This window comes from Ornithorhynchus anatinus, chromosome 14, assembly GCF_004115215.2.
Source record: "Ornithorhynchus anatinus isolate Pmale09 chromosome 14, mOrnAna1.pri.v4, whole genome shotgun sequence".
Taxonomy (NCBI): domain Eukaryota; kingdom Metazoa; phylum Chordata; class Mammalia; order Monotremata; family Ornithorhynchidae; genus Ornithorhynchus; species Ornithorhynchus anatinus.
This window is the reverse complement of record NC_041741.1, coordinates 39,094,433-39,116,011: the sequence shown is the minus strand read 5'-3', so window position 1 is coordinate 39,116,011 and position 21,579 is coordinate 39,094,433. Positions and strand designations below refer to the sequence as shown.

General features: G+C 44.7%; 1 protein-coding gene and 1 non-coding gene across 3 annotated transcripts in view; one reads left to right on the top strand and one right to left on the bottom strand.

The window, feature by feature from the left end:
• The first annotated feature begins 10,658 nt into the window (after positions 1-10,658).
• The window catches only part of PAH (phenylalanine hydroxylase), a 43,869-nt gene continuing 32,948 nt past the window's right edge, over positions 10,659-21,579 (top strand). Inside the window, exons 1-2 of one of the 2 annotated variants that reach the window (XM_029079226.2) lie at positions 10,659-10,767; positions 14,254-14,361. In XM_029079226.2, coding sequence (XP_028935059.1) covers positions 10,726-10,767; positions 14,254-14,361 — 150 coding nt within the window. In that variant the 5' untranslated portion in view covers positions 10,659-10,725. Of the gene's footprint in view, positions 10,768-10,880; positions 11,084-14,253; positions 14,362-21,579 lie in introns of those variants that run through there. The other variant, XM_029079227.2, reaches the window with a different exon arrangement.
• LOC114816856 lies at positions 16,197-16,334 on the bottom strand. The gene has a single exon (XR_003764661.1). It is a non-coding gene; the product is annotated as a small nucleolar RNA SNORA7 (small nucleolar RNA).

The window sequence follows — 21,579 nt, the reverse complement described above, 5'->3', positions numbered from 1 at the left end:
ATCTCGTGGTCCGATCTAACAATCAATCGATTTAACAAAACAATCTCCGAAGCGTTTTCTGTGTACCGAGGACCGAACTAAGCGCCTAGGAGAGTACAGTAGAACAGAGTTGGTAGACACGTTCTCTGCCCACAGGGAATTTAGTTTCTCAGGCCTCGCACAAACCTTTAACGTTAAGACACAAAGGGAGGACCTCCGCTCTTTCAAACACCCAAGGGTGAACGGTAAGGACAGAATTGCTGAATGCGGTTGTGACCAAATTCCTGGAGAGGGGCGCCTTTAAGAGGCTGCTAAGGCGCCGATCTGGCTTTGTATTGACTATTTACAGGGAGAGAGGAAAAGGGCAGGTGCTGATCCAGGTGCAGGGCGACTGGAATTCCCTGTTGGAAACGCCAAGTTTGCTCGGATTAATTGCGTTAACCGGGCGATCCGCTCGGCCCCCCTCCCCGCTTCCTTCGAGTGCACTTGCTTGCTTTTGGAGATTTGGGGCAAATTCAACTGATGAAAAGTTGGTAAGATTTCGATGTGTGTGGAGCGCCACCTAGAGGCCCTCTTTGGTAATGCGAGGACCGGCTCGGGGAGCTGAACGTACACCTGTGCTAACATGTTCCCTCTCCCTCTCTCCCTCTTTCCCTCTCCCTTTTTCGACCGGAGTCAGAAGAGAAGAAATACTTTCTGGGTGCTTCGGGTTCCAGGCCATTTTCGAATCGGGTGAAAAAGAGTAAAACACCGTATAACGTAATCTCCATATTGCAAATCCCGCATCCTGAGGAGCGCTCTGTTTATGGTCAGAAGTGATTCTGTCACGTCTAAAATTTGATTAGTGGACGCTCTTTCCATGCCACGCCTCATTATAAATTATGAGTGGCCGTTTCTGGCAAATTAACGTAATCTCCCTCTTTCCCTTTTCCAAGCGCCTAGGACAGTCCTCTGCACATAGTAAGCGCTCGGGAAATACGACCGAATGCCTGAATGTCGTCCTTACCACCGTGCGGACGGGGATCGTCTCTACCAACTCTCTCCCAAATGCTCAATAATAATGTCGGTATGTGTTTAGCGCTCACTATGTGCAGAGCACTGTTCTAAGCGCTGGGGTAGATACAGGGTGTTCATTTTGTCCCACTTGAGGCTCACAGTCTTCATCCTCATTTTACAGATGAGGTAACCGAGGCCCAGAGAAGTGAAGTGACTTGCCCAAAGTCACACAGCTGACAGGTGGCAGAGCCCGGATTAGAACCAACGACCTCTGACTCCTAAACCCGGGCTTTTTCCACTGAGCCACGCTGGCATTCAGCAAATACCATCGATCGATTGCTTGGAGCTGATAAGATCAATGTGTGACCTAAAATCCGTCCCACCCTGGCTACACGTTAAAACTTCCTTTGTGGCAGTCTTACAGTTGTTACCTTCTGTGTTTGATGTCACTTTCCATTTTCCCTCTCGATATATGAACTTCTCGAAGTCTCTGTTCTAAGGCAGGAATCCATTTCTATTTGTCTTTATTCACGGCGCCCTAATTGTGTCACACCAACAGTCACCCTTAGTACTTAATGTATTTACTTCCCTGACACTTTTGTACATACTTGTATTTCTTTATATATTCAGTCATTTACTCAGCAATTTCATCCTGAAATATTTGTACTTCTTTCTGTTAGATTCGTGTTCTTCATCCTGCTTCCGTTATCTGTAAGTCATTTTCGTCCATCTCTCTCTCCATTTAAATGTAATCTCCTTTGGGAAAGGGAATCTACGTCTTGCTCGTGTTGTACCCTCCCAAGCATCTAGTACAGTGGTGTTGCTCAGTGGAAAGAGCCCGGGCTTGGGAGTCAGAGGTCATGAGTTCGAGGCCCGGCTCTGCCACTTGTCAGCTGTGTGACTGTGGGCAAGTCACTTCACTTCTCTGTGCCTCAGTTACCTCATCTGTAAAAGGGGGATTAACTGTGAGCCTCATGTGGGACAATGTGATTACCCTGTATCTACCCCAGCGCTTAGAACAGTGCTCGGCACATAGTAGGCGCTTAACAAATACCAACATTATTATTATTATTATCCTTAGTAAGTACCCGTGATTGACTATTGATTCTGATGCCTTCTATCTACTGCACATGGCTAGCCCTCATTACTGGAGATAATAATAATAATAATACTAATATTGGTATTTGTTAAGCGCTTACTATGTGCAGAGCGCTGTTCTAAGCGCTGGGGTAGACACAGGGGAATCAGGTTGTCCCACGTGGGGCTCACAGTCTTAATCCCCATTTTACAGATGAGGTAACTGAGGCACAGAGAAGTTAAGTGACTTGCCCACAGTCACACAGCTGACAAGTGGCAGAGCTGGGATTTGAACCCCTGACCTCGGACTCCAAAGCTCTTTCCACTGAGCCACGCTGCTTCCCTGAGGGCAGTGCTGTACTTGCCTCCCCCTTCGTCCCCTTCCCCCGACATCTGGAGAAGGCCCCTCATTTTTTTCTCTCTGCCAGTTAGTTCACCAAAGAGGGCTTTTCTTTAATTGCCTGATTAATTTCTGGTTTCATTTGGGGGCACATGGCTTACTTCAGCATCTAATACTTTTAATACCCTCCATGCTTCTGGAAGGATTTTTATTTAATCCTTTTGGCATTCTTCAGTAAAGTTTGCATCTTATCACAGTTCCTTTTTCTAAAATGCACTAGGCTTGTGCTGGCTTCCTTTTGAGTCCTCCTTTTTCAGAGGAAATGTTAAATTTGATTTCTGCTGGGATCCCTGTGACTTTAGCAACTTTATTAGAACTGGGTTAGTTTCAAATATACATAAGGGGAAGAATTTGCTTTCCAGGTCTCCCAAAAAGCATTGCGAGTGATGTCTGGCCTGTTCTCCTCCCCCTTAAAGTGCTGCCGAAAAAGAGAGAGTGTGAACACTGTAATGGGAGGAAAATTTTTGATAAGACTTCTTCCTGTTTTGCCCTCATCTCAGGATCTTGCTGTCGAGTCGTCTCCAACCCGTAGCGACTCCATGGACGCTTCTCCCAGAATACCCCACCTCCATCCGCAATCGTTCTGGTAGTGTATCCATAGAGTTTTCTTGGTAAAAATATATGGGAAGTGGTATACCCTCACTGCCTTCTTCCTCCCAGTAAACTTGAGTCTCCACCCTCGACTCTCTCCCGTGCCTCCGCTGCCCAGCACAGGTGAGTTTTGACTTGTAGCAAATTGCCTTCCACTCGCTAACCACTGCCCAGGCTAGGAATTGAATGGATATAATAATTATGCTATCTGTTAGGCACTTCCTATGTGCCAGTCACTGTCCTAAGTGCTGGGGTGGAGACAAACAAATCGGGTTGGACCCAGTCCCTGTCCCACGGACGGCTTACAGTCTCAGTTCCCATTTTACAGATGAGGTAACAGGCACAGAGAAGTGAAGTGACTTGCCCAAGGTCACAAAGCAGACAAGTGGTGGAGCTGGGATTAGAACCCATGACCTCCTGACTCCCAGGCCTGTACTCTATCCGCACCATGCTGCTTCTCTACCACGCAACTGCTTGACGCTCCCTCCTGCAGCCGAGACTTGTAAAATAATGGCAACTCTCCAAGTGCAGTCCTCTCAAGGTCTTACCCTCAAAAAGGAAGAGTTTTATTTTTAAAAAGCACTTTCCTACATTTATCAGTTAATCGATCAGGGGTATTTATTGAGGATTTAATGGTGTGCAGAGCACCACACTAAGCATTTGGGAAAGTACAATACAGTTCCCAAGAGCTGGTAGACGTGATCCTTGCTACCAGGAGCTCCTCACAACATCCTTATGAGGTAGGCAGAGGTAGGAATTTTGGTTTGATCTTCTTCAATTCGTTTTCCCCTGAGTTCACATGTATTCTAGAAACAATTCTTTGAAGCAAACATGAGGGAACAGGGGAGGGAAGTGAGAGAGAACTGAATGATAGAACAACCCCCCAATTTAACTATTTCAAGACCAATCCACCTTACAACTTTCCAATAAAGTGGACAGAAAGCAAAATAGAAAGACACAAAATCCTGGAATGAATAGTCAAGGGGGTTTGTGGGATCTCTTTCTCTGGGGTTTTTCAGGGAGAAAGGTCTATCTCTCTATCCTTTACCCAGTGTAAACATTGAAAAATTACAGTCATGTAACTTCCTTGTGCCTCATTTTCTTCATCTGTAAAATGGGGATGAAATAGCTGTTCTCTGCCCACCCCTTAGACCACGAGTCTCATATGGAACTGTGTCGGGCTTAATTGTCTTGTATTAATCCCAGTCCTCAGCACAGTGCTTGGCTCATAATAAGCACTTAACAAACACTAAAGTTACGATACTCATTATCCCTATTGTTATTTTTATTACAACAGCCAAGGAGAGTTGGGCAGGGGCCTTTCATGTCTGAAGGGCCAAGATGGATTTAATAGAATCTCTATCTAAACAATGATTCAGGAGGTCATTCTTTCTGGCGGATCCAGGTGAATTTGGCAGTGGTGCAAAGAATTATTAAGGTAGGAGTATATTTCAGACAAAGAAACAGAAAGATCATGGTGGTAGTAAAATGTCAAATAATGAAATTAAACGAGGCCTTGACTAATAAGATAGACTAAGTCTGTTCAACAAGGGGAGACTATAGGAAGAAATCACTGAGGAAATGTGGTAGTGTAAAAAACTAGAAAAGTGTAAGAGCCTTAAAAAGAAGCTGCAAGCTGGAGACAAGGAAGGTGTGAAAAGTGAAGGGAAAATAACTTCCCAAGGTGGGGGAAACAAGCACTGAATTCCCAAACCCATTCAAACAGCGGGGCTCAGTGGAAAGAGCCCGGGCTTTGGAGTCAGAGATCATGAGTTCGAATCCCAGCTCTGGCACTTGTCAGCTGTGTGATTGTGGGGAAGTCACTTCACTTCTCTGTGCCTCAGTTACCTCATCTGTAAAATGGGGATTAAGACTGTGAGCCCCACGTGACACAACCTGATTACCCTGTGTCTACCCCAGCGCTTAGAACAGTGCTCTGCACATAGAAAGCGCTTAACAAATACCAACATTATTATTATTAATGTTTATTCATCCATTTGGATTGACTGTGCGCTTCTATCCTCGATAGACCAATTCTGATTTAAAAACCAGTAATTCCCATTTTCACCAGACGATGGCGCTAAACCTACACAAATCAATGAAAAAAATAATATAATAATAATGTTGGTATTTGTTAAGCGCTTACTATGTGCCGACCACTGTTCTAAGCGCTGGGGTAAGGTAATCACGTTGTCCCACATGAGGCTCATAGTCTTCACCCCCATTTTACAGATGAGGTAACTGAGGCACCGAGAAGTGAAGTGACTTACACAAAGTCACCCAGCTGACAGGTGGCGGAGCCGGGACTAGAACCCATGACCTATAACTCCTAGGCCCGTGCTCTTTCCACTGAGCTACGCTGCTTCTCTAGTTAAAAATTAGTTAAAAGTTAAAAATAGCCTCACTCTGTTATTGGGTCCGATCGGATCTGAACTATGGTAGGTAGGTCCATAGGTTTGTATCATAACTGACACTACAGTAGACTTGAGAAAAGCACCACAGGAAGACCTCACTACATGTAACCAGGTAGACTGTATTGAGTTGGTAAGATCTACCACAAAGAAACAAACCAGCCTCATATCTAAGGGTTGTCATGAAGAGACATAAAGGGGAATAACAAAAAAGTGGAAAAAGTCTGGCTGGGGTTTTCCGATTTACAATCTCCGGAGTCATTCATTGTGCCTCTCGAGATCTAGCCTTTCTGTTGGTTTCTCTACAAGGATCTCCAGATTGAAACTGAGCTTGGGTTTTATGAAGAAGGAGAAACAACACAGTATTTCCAATGACCCTCTTGAAGCACAGTTACATACCTACCTACTCTCCTGTTTCTTGGACCTAAATGATCTGAGAGTTGGAAGAGATTTTCCAGGACAGCAAACTCTGAGAAAAAACAGGGTGTGGTATGGACCAATGGGTGGATGGAAAGTAAGATCTGTCTCTGGACTGGGAATAACAAAACTTTATTTTTAGGAAAACTTCGTTTTTCATCAGGCTTCCATTTATCTGCTATTAAGGCACAGTTAATAAACCTCTGCCATTTCATAGCATAACAGTATTTTAAAGGAGTCCTGAGAAGTCACCTAGTCCATTCCTCTGGATCCGTGTGGTACTTTCCCCAGATTCCATTGCAATTTTAAAAAATCCAGGGGCATGGAAGACATACTTGGAAAATTTCTACATCCACTGATCACGTAAGATGTGATTTAGAAATCATCCTGGGCATCGTCCAGGAGAGGGGAGGCAATATACCCTCTTTGCAAAAGCAAATTAACATTAAATGTTCCTTATTATTTTTCCATGATCATGACGATGCTTGTATGTTCACCATGTTAAACATTTATTCCAATATACACCGGTTGGGTAATTTGCAACTTCAAAGTAAAATCAGGAGCAAGCGGACCCATGTTGACTTTGGACTGCCCAGTACACAAACAGAACACTTGCAACATCTTCCCTCCCTTACCCATTTTATAGCCAGAAGGAGTCAGTCAGCTAAGAGGACAAATGAAGCCATGTGGATAGAGATCTGGATTCTAATCCTGGGACTCACATTGCCTAAATGGAACACACACTAGATAGCAAAAGTAACTCATCTCGTTTCAATGATACTAGCAGCGGGCGACCCAACTTTCTCAAGTGCAATCCTCATCTTGAGCAAATTCCCTGGCATCTGATTGTTTTAGAGGCAGCTTTACAAAGTGATTGCTTAACTTTTCCATTCTGCTTTGGATCGATTCTGTAGAAGCCTTTTATTGTCGAGAGAGTCATAACTTTGCAAACCCACACTTCTTTGTGAGCCTGTTTTACCATCTTTGTTGACTGAAACCCAAGAGAATGAAAGAGAATAAATACCCCTGCCCAAACTACTTGGAACTTCCCTCCCCTTTTAAAAATCTTAGTGCAGGAACTTTTCCCTAATTAATAGCAACTATTCCTCAACCTATCAGTACAGTCCTCTCCTTCAAACCATTCTTGAAATTACAGCATCTAACTGAACCTATTTACGTTGATTAGGTGTTTGTCCATTTTATCGCCTTCATTTAATTTAGAGGTCTATATCTATTCTTTAAATATCCCTGGAGGTGGATATTTGGCTCTGCAACCTTACTGACTCTACAGCTGAAGGATGGAAATCAGAATAGACATATTTGCACGCAGGGCAGATTCAAGGTGCTCCCACTTTATAAAACCAATGCGAAGTGTCAGGCCTTGTCCTCTATATCAACAACTTTAGGGGTGTTGGAGTGAAAATTCGGGGAGGCTAATAGGTTAAATAGATATCAGGACAATAGATCCATGATAGGCCACTCAAAGGAAAAGTTAGGGATGCTAGATGCAACATTCATAAACATATAGAGGATGTCCAAATGGACAACCATTACACAATTCCTCTAAGCATCCTGTTACCATTTCTGGAGAGAGAACATTCGGAAGGCCGATGGATTCCCCTAAATATTCATTCAACCCAGTTTGTGGAACCTACCCCCGCCCCTTCGGAACCATCTGCCCACACAGTTGACACCCTCATCGCCTAGAGATTCGATCAAACAATCAGTGGTATTTGTTGAGCAACTGCTCCGAGTAGAGGACTCTACTAAGTAATCGGGAGAGTATATCAGAAATAAAAACACAGTAACTGTCTTCAAAAGACTGATAGTATGACAGAGGAGTCAGGCTGAAATAAAGGGATCAAGAGGAATCAGTGAGCTAATCATATTTAATGAACACTTACTGTGTGCAAAGAACTGTACTAAGCAAACACTTGGGAGAATACAAAATGATGGAGTGGGCATGCATATTCTCTGCACACAACGAGTTGATGGTCTAGAGGGGGAGACAGACATTAATATAAATTACAGATATGTGCATAAATGCACTGGGGCTGAGGGGGGTTGGTTAATAAAGGGAGCAAATCAGGGCGAAAGGAAGGAGTGAAAGAAGAGGAAATGAGGCAAGTCAGGGAAGACTTCTTGGAGGACGTGTCTTCCAATAAGGCTTTTAAAGTGGGGAGGGTAATTTTCTGTCAGATATGAAGAGGAAAGGTGTTCCAGGCCAGAGGCAGGATGTGAGGGAGAGGTCAGTGGTGAGATAGAGGAGATAGAGGTTGGTGGCATTAGAGAAGCAGAGTGTGTGGGCTAGATTGTAATAGAAGAGCGGCGAGGTGAGGTAGGAGGAGACGAGGTGACAAGGATACAAGAAGTAGCATGTGTGTCAAAATGAAATACAGAAGCTGAATAATTAACTGATGATGGGTATAATAGGTGAGTGTTAAGCGTGGCTGTTTGAATAATACAATCTAGTGGAATAATAATGTTGGTATTTGTTAAGCACTTACTATGTGCAGAGCACTGTTCTCAGCGCTAGGGTAGGCACAAGGGAATCAGGTTGTCCCACGTGGGGCTCACAGTCTTAATCCCCATTTTACAGATGAGGTAAATGAGGCACAGAGAAGTTAAGTGACTTGCCCACAGTCACACAGCTGACAAGTGGCAGAGCTGGGATTCGAACCCATGACCTCTGACTCCAAAGCCCGTGCTCTTTCCACCGAGCCATGCTGTGGAAAGAGCATGGGTTTGGGAATCAGAGGACCTGGGTTCTCATCTTGGAACCACCATTTGTCTCCTGTGGAATCTTGGGCAAGACATTTCACTTCTCTGCCCCTCAGTGACCTCATCTGTAAAATGAGGATTAAGACTGTGAGCCTTATGTGGGACAAGGACTGTGTCCAACCGGATTCTCTTGTATCTACCCCAGCATTTAGAACAGTACCAGACATATAGTAAACGTTTAACAAATACCATTAAAAAAAAACTGGGTTATGGGGAACTAATTAAAGAAGGCTCTTTGGGGATGATGGGATTTAGGAAGTCTTTGAAGATGGGGAGAGTTGAGTAAAGGCACAGTGAAAGTAGAGGGACATGAATCCTTATTTTTTTTAAAAAAGATTATTAATAATAATAATGTTGGTATGTGTTAAGTGCTTACTATGTGCAGAGCACTGTCCTAAACGCTGGGGTAGATAGAGGGTAATCAGGTTGTCCTACGTGGGGCTCACAGTCTTAATCCCCATTTTACAGAAGAGGGAACTGAGGCCCAGATAAGTTAAGGGGCTTGCCCATAGTCACACAGCTGACAGGTGGCAGAGCTGGGATTTGAACTCATGACCTCTGACTCCCTAGCCCGGGCTCTTTCCCCTGAGCTACGCTTATTTGTTAAGCCCTTACTATCATTCCACTAAGCCATACTGTAAGCTCTCTTACTCTGGCCTGGAATGCCCTCCCTCCTCACCTCCACCAAACTAACTCTCTCACCACCTTCAAACCCTACTGAGAGCTCACCTCCTCCAGGAGGCCTGCCCAGACTGAGCCCTCCCTTTCTCTCTGCCCCTCTTCCTCTACTCCTCCTCCCCTCCCCATCGCCCCTCCTCCCTCCCTCCGCTCTACCCCCTTCCCCTCCCCACAGCACTTGTGTATATTTGTCTATAGTATTTATTAGTCTATTTATTTTATTAACCATGTGTCTGTATCTACAATTCGATTTATCTATTTTGCTGGTAGTGATGTCTGTCTCCTTGTTCTGTTCTGCGGTCTCTCTCCCCCTTCTAGAGAAGCAGCGTGGCTCAGTGGCAAGAGCCCGGACTTGGGAGTCAGAGGTGACGGGTTCGAATCCCGCCTCTGCCTCTTGTCAGCTGTGTGACTTTAGGCCAGTCGCTTCACTTCTCTGTGCCTCAGTGTCCTCATTCTGCAAAATGGGGATTAAAACTGTGAGCCCCTCGTGGGACAACCTGAACACCTTGTATCCTCTCCAGCGCTTAGAACGGCGCTTGGCACATAGTAAGCCCTTAACAAATGCCGTCATTAATAATAATAATAGCGTTGGTATTTGTTAAGCGCTTACTATGTGCCAAGCGCCGTTCTAAGCACTGGGCTGTGAGCCCGTGGTTGGGTAGGGATGGTCTCTGTTGCCGGGTTGTACTTTCCGAGCGCTTAGTCTAGTGCTCGGCCCACAGGAAGGGCTCAGTAAATGTGAATGAGTTTAGACTGGGAGCCCGTCATTGGGCAGGGATGGTCTCTATCGGTTGCCGAATTGTCCATTCCAAGCGCTTAGTCCAGTACTGTGCATGTAGTAAGCGCTCAATAAAAAATAGGAATGAGTTTAGACTGTGAGCCCGTCGCTGGGCAGGGAAGGTCTCTTATCTGTTGCCGAATTGTCCATTCCAAGCGGTTAGTCCAGTGCTGTGCATATAATAAGCGCTCAATAAATAGGAATGCGTTTAGACTGTGAGCCCGTCGCGGGGCAGGGATGGTCTCTCTTATCTGTTGCCTAATTGTCCATTCCAAGCGCTTAGTCCAGTGCTGTGCATATAATAAGCGCCTAATAAATGGGAATGAGTTTAGCGTGTGAGCCCGTCGTGGTCTCTCTTATCTGTTGCCGAATTGTCCATTCCAAGCGGTTAGTCCAGTGCTCTGCATAGAGTAAGCGCTCAATAAATACGAATGAAAGGATGAATGAATGAAAGAAAGAATGAATGAATGAACGAGGTGGGGGGTGGGGGGTGGGGGCGGGGCGAGGTGAGGGGCGGCGCCGGGGCAGATCTTTGATCCCCTCCTGAAATAGCGCAGGCCGAGGCCGCTCCCGCCCACTGGCCGCAGTGGGCCCGCAGCAGCCCAGCCCCCGCTGCCATGGACAACAACGGGCCCAGGCCGAACGGAGATGCCCTGCAGGTGAGCGGGGTCGGGGACCTGCCCCCCCCCACGACTGGGCTGGGGTGGGGGAATGGGCAGGGATAATATTTCAGAGGCGATCTCTGGTCCCTCAGGGACTCACCGTAGCACAGGGTAGTGAGCATGGGAGAACGAAGATCTGACAGACGATACACAAGGAGAGCCTGTGATAACGAAGCAAGGCCGAAACAGGAACAAAACAAGGATGACGACAATAAAGTTCCTTCGGGTTGTTCGGATAGGTCCTTTGATGCCATGGAATCCCATTTTCCTAATGGTAATCCGAGCACCTTCCCTATGTCGCCTCGATTACCAGGTGGGCCTCCTTGCCGACTTCCCCGCCTCCTGTCTCTCCCTGCTCCGGTCCACACTTGGCTCCGCTGCCCCGATCGCTTTTTCACTCGGTCGGATGGGCTCGATCTCTGGCCCGCAAACCTGAGGAATGGTTTTCGCCATTCCTCCGAGAGTCTTCGCTTCCTTTCGGTGACGCGGCGCTGGCCGGGTTTATAGAAAGTGAGACCTAGGGTCGCGGAAGGCGCTCGGTAAATACGATCGAATGAATCGAACGAATGAAACCGCTGGGCTTCCTTGGTTTCAAGATGGGATGAGAAGTCAGGTGATGACAGTCCAGCTTAAACGGGAGTCGCACGGGTGGGATAGAGTGGTGTCAGTCAATGGAAGTCCTCCATCGGGAGTGAGCCCCGTCGTTTGCTATGGGACACTCCCAAGCTACAGCAGGCTAAGCACTTACATGGGTCAGAAGGTGGCACAACTGACAAGTAATAGCCTATCCGTCTATATAAATGTGCCGAAGAGACCCCTGTTCCACCTGTGTGCTTGTAAAACTTATTCTTTACCACATGGATGTGGTTGCCACTTGCAGGCCTACATTGTTCTGGAATTGCGGTTTCCAGCTAACCTTCTAACGCAACCCCCGAGTCCAGAGAAGCCCCTACAACCGTTTCACTAAAGCCACTATCGATCTATAAAATCTTCCTGGGAAGAACGCTGAGTTTAATTAGGTGGCAAGTGAGGTGTATACATGTCTGTTTCAGCATTAGGTTATGTAATGAAATCAACCGTTGACCTTCTGGTTAACTTTGAATTGAAATATCATTAACTGCTTTGAAGTATAGCCACCTCAGAGGTCAAAAAACATCCCTATAAAATGGCGGACCAGGATTCAGTAAATGTGATTGTTATTCATTGAAGTGATCGATCTTCTTGCTAGCAACAAAGAGGATCATACCCTTCACCCCCCTTGAAGAAAATTTGCTCCTGTGTTCAAAGCTATGAGGGAGTCAGCAGATATCAGAGGATGCGTAAATAGACGAAGGGCTTAATGTTCTTTAGTGTAAGGGTTTGGAAGAGATCCGACATTGCAGTGTGGTCACTTTTAAAGGGGTGGGCATTTGTCATCCCCAGAAATGGTAGATTTATTTTTTGAAAGTAAAGTTTTGTCCTTGAGATAGTACCCGGGAATCAGAAATGAAGAAGTGAGTCCATTTTCTTTTTCCCTGAATGCTCAATCTGTGCTAATATCAACAAAGTGAAATGGAAGGTTAAATTTGAATTTAGTCACTATAAACCTGAAACTGGGTACTTCGTACCTAGGGTCAAAAATGAAATATGTTTCTTCCACTATCAAGGCGTTTTGTCCTAAATTACTCAGATAATTGCGGTAAGGTATCCTTTTATATTTGCCTATGTAAACAGTCTATGTAAACAGTCTATGTAAACAGTCTGTTTTCTCATATGGACTTGTTGTGGTCAGGGAATGTGTCTACCAATCCTGTTGAATTATACCATCCCAGAAACAAAGTACAGTGCTCTTTCCATAGTAAGTGTTCAATAAATACCATCGATCAATTGATATAGCCTCACTGGTTGATTAAGACCCTCTGTGTCTTAGAGCATATGGTCATGTGCTTTTCATGAGGTGTGTATAGGCATTTATGAGGTGTGACGGTTTGTCCGTCAAATCTGAAAATGACTCAGCTGTTGGTAAATCTTATCCAGGGGGCAAGAGTGGCTGAAAAGGTCAGTGTGAGACTAACAGTTCCAATCACACGGTGCACGTGTAAAAGCTGTTGTGTACTGTCATGTTTGCTGATCTGCAGGACCTGTAGCTTTTTTTGCTTTCACCCCCTTGCGTCTGATCAAAAGGTGCACCATCTTTAAAGTGTTTACTTTGTGCAAAGCACTGTAGGTGAGATTAAGGAAAGGGGCAAGGATAATATTTCAGACGTGATCTCTGGTCCCTAAGGGACTCACCATAGCACAGGGTAGTGAGCATGGGAGAATGAAGAACTGACAAAGGATACACAAGGAGAGCCTGTGATAATGAAGCAAGTCCAAAAAAGGAACAAAACAAGGATGACAACAACAAGAACATCACTGCCGAAGAAGTAGTTTCCAGGCTCCACCAAGGTTCAGGCAGGGCTGACCCTGGTCCAACATTCATAACTTTCCCTATGACCTAAAGGTTGACTTGAGTGTGCTACAGCCCTGGTTTCCTCTTGTCCCACTCCTGCCAGAGCAGGCAGGGGGAAAACAGGCCCCAGTGAGAGACCCCGAGATTCAGGTGGAAGTCGGGTTGGGCTATCTGGCATAGTCATCTTCCAATTTTCAGCTAAGATGCCTCCGTGTCTGAGGCCAATCTGGGAGGGAGAATGCATGAGAATGAGCAGAAATATCAGGCCCAGTGTCACTAACTTTAGTATTTAGTGAGCACCATCTGCATACAGAGACCTGTATGAGACATAGAAGACAAGATCCCTGTCCTCAAGGGGATGTCAGTCTAATATGGGAAAGATTAGACAAAATCAGTAATATACCATAATTTAACATGAGACACCAGTGAGGGAGTAATTGAATAATAAATTAACAGTTAAATGCATGTGTGTTGAGGTAACTGTTAGGACAACATGGCTGAAAAGATGTAGGGAATAAGAGAAAAGCATTCCCAGCAGACAGAACAAAGATCTGTCCACCACTGAGAGATCCATCATATACCCATTTCACATGGTATCCCGGCATGCCTGGGGTTTGTGGAGGTGTTGCAGGCATGTTGTTTTTCCAGATGAAAGCATCATTGAAATCCAAATAAACAGATGATGTGTTACCATTATGCTGCCACTTAATCTAATTGCATTTAGCTGCCCTGTTTGGTTCCGGCTCCTGTGCTTCTAACACAGGTAGAGCTCCAGGGTTGAGTTCTGATCCCCAATCTCTGGCTTCCTGGAGGGTCCTTTGGATTAAGGACAATCAAAGAATATCCTCACCAACCCAGGTCAAACCCACATTCGTGGGCCAGAACCTGACCCCCCGGGGGATGGGAAGGCAAGGCATAGCTTTGGTGTTGTATTAGCCCAGGGGAAAAGATTCAAGGGTAAAGTAAAGAAATACATTTAAGCACTCAGCATCCAACAAGGCGGAAAACTGATTTAGACGAAAATGATCAACTGAGTTTCTTTTGCCCTCTAGGAAACCAGTTACATTGAAGATAACTCAAACCAAAACGGTGCCATCTCCCTGATTTTCTCTCTCAAAGAAGAAGTAGGAGCATTAGCTAAAGTCTTGTGCTTGTTTGAGGTAAGAGCATTCATTTCTGCCACTAAAATAGTGGAAAACTCTGACTAGCATTTCACCTGTTTCAAAGGTAGTCTTGTATTTTTACAATATATTTGCTCCTTGCAAAGCCAAGAAAAAACCCTCCTCCAATTGAATCTCTCAGGATGTGCTCCTCGTTAGTATAGTGGTGAGTATCCTCACCTGTCAGATGGGAGACCGGAGTTGGATTCGCCGATAGGGAGTGAGGTAAGTTTGAGAAGCCACGTGGCCTAGTGGCAAGAGCACGGGCTTGGGAGTCGGAGGATGTGGGCTCTAATCCTGGCTCCGCCACTTGTCCGCTGTGTGACCTTGAGCAAGTCACTTAACTTCTCTGTGCCTCAGTTCTGTCATCTGTAAAATGGGGATTAAAACTGTGAGCCTCATGTGGGACAGGGACTGTGTCCAGTCTGATTACCTTAGTATCTACCCCAGTGCTTAGAACAGTGCTTAGCACATAGTTAAAAATATTTGTTAAAAATATTATCTTCCAGTGTACAGAGCACTGTACTAAACCCTGGGAAAGTACAATATCGTGATATTACTTAACAAAAGCCCCATGCGTGGCTTTGTTCTGGGTCCTTGTTTCTATTAAGAGAGTCCCATGTGTTGCAAATAAGAACACCTTCAAGCCTCATTGCTCTCTCTTTGGAGCAAGTTGGTCTTCTTCCCCTAGACAGGTTGGAAAAGTCCCCATGAGGCCTGACTCCTGGGAGAAGCTTCTAGGGGTGCATGCATCTGGGGTGTAAACTCCCAGAGCTGCAGATGATGGAAGTGTCTGAGTTTTGGATGGCATAGACTTTTCCAGGGGTCTCTGGGAAGAAAACAGCTATATTGGTGTGCGCGTGCGCGCACACCCACACCCACACAGAGTTTTCCTTCATTTTCCAACATGATGCTCAGGCTTACGGTAACTTGAAAAGGCGCTGCATTTTACCACATCAGAAATGTTTGTGTGGTACACCATCTATGTGTTATGTGACCTGTCTTAGACCCTAAGTCCTCAGGGGGAAGAAGTCAGGTCATGTCTGTGAGCCCCACATGGGACAACCTGATTACCTTGTATCTACCCAGTGCTTAGAACAGCGCTTGGCACATAGTAAGCGCTTAACAAATACCAAAATTATTAAGAGAAGCAGCGTGGCTCAGTGGAAAGAACCCGAGCTTGGGAGTCAGAGGTCATGGGTTCGAATATCGGCTCTACCACTCGTCAGCTGTGTGACTGTGGGCAAGTCACTTAACTTCTCTGTGCTTCAGTTACCTCATCTGTAAATGGGGATGAAGACTGTGAGCCTCACATGGGACAACTTGATTACCCTGTGTCTCCCCCAGCGCTTAGAACAGTGCTCTGCACATAGTAAGCGCTCAACAAATACCAATATTATTATATGACTTTTTTTCAAAAAAAAGTCCTATTTGGATTACTTAAATATTAAACATTTTATTAATAGTAACCCCAACCTTATAAAGATAAATGAATGATTGGCAAGTGTAACTTTGAAAGTTATTACATCAACGTCACCTACCCTGCACATAGTAGGCGCTTAGCAAATACCAACATATCAACATTATTACCCTCATCCCTGGATTTTTGCTTTTGAAAAGTCTTGTCTTATGCTGTTGAGTCATCTCTGATGCCATGGACGCATCTCTCCCAGAAGGTCCCACCTCCATCTGCAGTCATTGTGGTAGTATAGCCATAGAGATTTCTTGGTAAAAATACAGAAGTGGTTTACCATTGCCTACTTCCATGCAGTAAACTTGAGTCTCTGCCCTTGACTCTCTCCCACACCGCTGCTGCCCAGCTCAGGAAAGTTTTGACTTGTAGCAGATTGCCTTCCACTCGCTAGCCACTGCCCAGCCTAGGAACGGAATGGATATGTCTCTGCTTGACTATCCCTCCAGTAGTCGAGACTGGTAGAGTACTGGGAACTCTCCAGGTGTGACCCTGAGAGGGGTTTTGAAAAGTACCAACCAATATTCTAAAGCTAAGGGCTGCTAGCCTGCTTCATTCGGGGAGAGGGGGGAAGACTCACAGGCCTTCTGCCTTGGATACGCAACAGCGGAAAATGTGATCGACCCTGATAAGAAGTTGGGGAAACATAGGTAATAATAATAGTGATATTTGTTGAGCACTTACAATGTGCCAGACACTGTACTAAGCACTGAGATGAATACAAGCAAATCCGATTGGACAGAGTCCCTGCCCCACATGGGGCTCACAGTCTTAATCCCCATGTTACAGATGAGGTAAATGAGGACCAGAGAAGTTAAGTAACTTGCCCAGGGTCACACAGGAGACAAGTGGCAGAGCCAGGATTAGAACCCAGGTCCTGATGATTCCCAGGCCCGTACTCTATCCACTAGGTAGTTAGAAGCCATTCCACTAGTTAGACGATTCCAGATGAGATAAGCCGGTCTCCCTGCAAAACAAAAACACAGCTCCTTACAGGAGGAAGAGAGGGTGGTGTCCGATGGGCGGAGGCTGGGGCAGAGGTGGTGGAGTTAGTGATAGGATCTCCTAACAAGCTTCCCTCCCTCTCTCTCTCTCTCTCTCTCTCTCTCTGCCCAGTCAGTCAGTTACCCAAACACCCACGTGAGGCCTATCTTTAAAAAGCAGGCACTGTTGCAATATTGCCTCCCCCTGCAGAATGTCCTGATTGGCTAATTTTTTCTTTGAGTAATACTCTCTTTTCAAACAAAAGCAGAACTTCAGCCTACGTAAGTGGTCATTTTGAGACCAATCCTCTTGATCACACTGTTGGCTCTTTCGGAGCCAAGCAAGATGATGTTGCCTTTTTGGTTTCGTTTAAGGTTTAGAAAACAAACTTTATTTAACAAATAAAACTTCAAAGGAAGTGCTATCTTTCTGGCCATCAGCTCCATTTTCCATTTTTCTCAGCAGGCAGAGAAGTCATACCAGTTATCCAGCTGCAGTGGAAAGACATTTCCATACTGACATTTTCTCTATAGTGGTTCAGTATAGTGCCTGGCACATAGTAAGCGCTTAACAAATACCATCATTATGAGCTTCATATAGGCGAGAAGATAATAGTCATAATAATGATTGGGGTATTCATTAAGTGCTTACAATCAGTAATATTTATTAAGCGATTGTGTTGTTGAGGGCACTTTATTAAGTGCTTGGGAGAGGTCAGTAGAGTTAGTAGATTTGATCCCTGCCCTCAAGGATCTTACAGTCTAGTGGATTACTATATGCTAAGCACTAATCCCCACTTCACAGATGAGGAAACTGATAGAGAAGCTAAGCGATTTGTCCGAAGTCTCAGAACAGGTAAGTGGTAGAGCTGGAATTAGAACCCAGATCACCTAACACCCAGTCCTGGGCTCTTTCCACTAGATTATGATGTCATGGACAGAAGTAGCCTGATTGAATTGGTACGTTCTATCTCAGCACCCTATTAACGTTAGACTGAGCTTCCAAGTTTTGGAGTTGTGTAACATCACGTCTACATCAGTGGTTTTATTGAATATATACTGTGGACAGAGCACCACGATCAATCAGTCTATCAGTGGTATTTATTGAGCTTTTATTGTGTGCAGAGCACGGTACTCAAAGTTTGAAGATGTGCTCCCCGCCCACAAGGAGCTCAGTCTACAGAAGACTAAGTTTCTGTCCTTTAGGATCTTACAAGATAATGGTCAGAATGAAGCAAACTATTACAGCAATAAATCCTGAAGACCTGTATAGGATGCTACCTGTAGATGTTTGAGGTGCAATATGTAGATGTGTGTGGAAAAGTCTATATCCTGCAGGGTATAAAATATGGGAATATAAACATTGCCATGCTCTCTATTATTAAGACGATGATGACTACTTGGTCTGTATTCCAGACAGGATCAAGAAAAGTGAAATATAAATCCATCAACCTCATCTGTATTTGAGCAGAACATTAGATCCTATTCCTTTATATTAATTCTTAATATAAATCTTAATTATAAGATGGAGTACCAATGAGAAAAGATGGGGAAATGGAATAGTAAGCAGTTTCTTCCTCATTTTTCCTTTTTCCCCTTTTGTCAGTACAGACTAATGGGGTTTTATATTTTTTTAAAATTTCCTTCTTGATATTACAAAAACAATATCAATAATAATATTATTAATATTATTGATATTATTAATATAATAATATGTCCTTAGTTATATTTAAAACTGCCAGCCTAAGAATGAGTAATTTCATCACCGAGGTGGTGAAATTGAACACACATATTTTACAGTGGAGAACTAGGGATGCTTGTGAACAACAGCCCCAGCTTTCTAATTTTATAGACTGTAAGCTCTTTGGGGGCAGGGTTTGTGTCTGCCAACTAATTTGCGGTCTCCCAAGCTCTCAGTATAGCAATCTTCACAAAGTAAGCACTCAATAGCATTGATTGATACCTGACAGAATTGGCTGAAAACAACATTTTTTTCGCTGATTGACATTTATAAATGTAGTTATTTATGGGTCTAGCTTCCCTATTAGGGGCTCGGGGACCACGGACAGTGACGAGACAGGCCGACAGCATTACCAGATTCACTGCCCAGTGCTTGAGTCACTCACTGAATCAGGAGCAATGGGAAACATCCTCAAGGAAACAGTCTGCAGTCAGTCAGTGGTATTTACTGAGCACCTACTTTGTTAATAGTTTTTGTTAAACTCTAACAATGTGCCAGGAACTGTACTATGTGCTGGGGTAGACACAAGATAATCAGGTTGGACGTAGTCCCTGTCCCACATGGGTCCCACAGTCTTAATTTCCATTTAACAGCTGTAATAACTGAGGCTTAGAGAAGTTACGTGACTTGCTCAAGGTCACCCAGCAGACAGGAGACTGAGTGGGATTAAAACCCAGGTCTTCTGACTCCCAGGGCTGTGCTCTTTCCACCAGACCGCACTGCTTCTGGTCTCTTCTCTTCTGTCTATTCTGTGCACAACACTGTTGTATGCACTTGGGAGAGTACCATAGAATTAGTAAATGTTATCCCTGCCCTCAAAGAGAATACAGTCTAGCAGGGAGACAGAAATGAAAATAAATTATAGGTAGGAGGAAGTTAAAGAGTATGAAGAGATGTATATGATTGCTATGGGTGACTGTACCCAAGTGTTTAGGTGGTGTCTAAGTGCTTAAGCGAAAGTTGGAGGATTTGTAGGGTGGGGAGATGTGATTGGGTGAATAATGAGCTTTGACTCAAGCTTGGAGAGAGGAAACTTTACGCTTATGCAGCTCATGGAGAAGCGGTGTGGTCTAGTGGAAAGAGCACGGGCCTTGCAATCAAAAGACTTAGGTTCTAAAACCAGCTCTGCCACATGCCTGCTGTGTGACATTGGGACAATTATTTAACTTCTCTGTACCTTAGGTACTTTATCTTTAAAATGGGGATTAAATCCTAATCCTTCCTACCTAGACTGTGAGCCCATGTGGGAAAGGGACTGTGTTCAACCTGAATAACTTTCATCTACCCCAGTGCTTAGAACAGTGTTTGGTACCTAGTAAGCGCTTAACAAGTACGATAATAATAATAATAGAACTCCCTGGCGGGTTCAATCTCAGCTTCAAAGGGTACTGTACCCTTCTCAAGGATCTATTATTATTATTATTATGTTCCGTTGTCGTTTCCGATTCATAGCGACTCCGTGGATATACTCTCTCCAGAACGTCCTGTCGTCTGCCATAATCCGCAACCTTTCTAATGGTTCTTCTGTTATTGTTATGGTCGCTGTCTAGCTGCAGGTCTGCCTCTTCCACGTTTTCCCTGGACTTTTCCTAGTATTAGTGCCTTCTCCAGAGAATCAGTCCCCCGATTATGTGTCCAAAATATGCTTATATAAGTAGAGTAATTTGGCTTTCCAAAGACCACTTCGGTTTAATTTGCTCAAAAATCCATTTGTTTGTCTTCCGGGCAGTCCATGCGATTCTCAAAAGCCTTCTCCGACACTACATTTCAAAAGAATCTATGTTCTTTCCAGTTTTGTTCACTGTCCAGCTTTCAGAGCCATACATTGTCACTGAAAATACCACAGAATTGACAATTTGTATTTTGGGGGCGATCGTTACATCAGCTCATTTACCCTCAGATCTGAATAGCCTCCCCGTAACAGATCTTCTACAAGATGAAGGACCCTGTTTTTCCAGCAGGTGTACAATAGGTTATATGAAGGGGTCCCGTGATGGGCATCTGAGTCCGTTTCACGGGAAGTTTGGGGTGAGAGAGAGAAAGTTAATGGTAGAAAATACCAAGTCGAGACACGAGGTGGGGTAGTTGTCCAAGATGACTTGAAATGATTCCCGCCTCTGGGCTTTTCTGCAGATTTTTCGGGAATGTGTTCGTTCTATTGCTTTGCTCCCAATAGCAGAATACCCACTTAACTCCTCTGCGAAGAACTGATTTTGGCCCAAGCGATGTGGTAATTGAGAGAAGTGCCAAGACTACTAATAATAATGTTGGTGTTTGTTTAGCGCTATGTGCCCACACTCTTCTAAGCGCTGGGGTAGATACAGGGTAATCAGATTTTCCCACGTGGGGATCCCAGTTTTCATCCCCATTTGGCAGATGAGATAATAATGATAATTCTGGTATTTGTTAAGCGCTTACTTTGTGCCGAGCACTGTTCTAAGCACTGGGGTAGATACAGGGTAATCAGGTTGTCCCACATGAGGCTTACGGTCTTAATCCCCATTTTACAGATGAGGCACAGAGAATTTAAGTGACTTGCCCAAAGTCACACAGCTGACAGGTGGTGGGGCTGGGATCAGAACCCGTGACCTCTGACTCCTAAGCCCGTGCTGTTTCCACTTAGCCATGCTGCTTCTCAATAACGTTGGTATTTGTTAAGCATTTACTATGTGTGGAGCACTGTTCTAAGCGCTAGGGTAGATACAAGGTAGTCAGGTTGTCCCACGTGAGGCTCACAGTCTTAATCCCCATTTTACAGTTGAGGTAACTGAGGCACCAAGCAGTCAAGTGACTTGCCCAAAGTCGCACAGCTGACAAGTAGCTGAAAGTGTAGTAACTATTTAATTCATCTAGTCTATCGATCTCCAGAGTCTGGAGAGGTTCACAAAAAAACCCGCAGTGTTTTCTTCAGGATTGCGTGGCCTCTCCCGCCTCAAAGGTGATAAAGCGCTGGGTAGTTGGTCGCCGTCTGCAATGGCCGTCGAGACTGTAAACCTGTTATGGGCAGGGAACGTTTCCTCTAA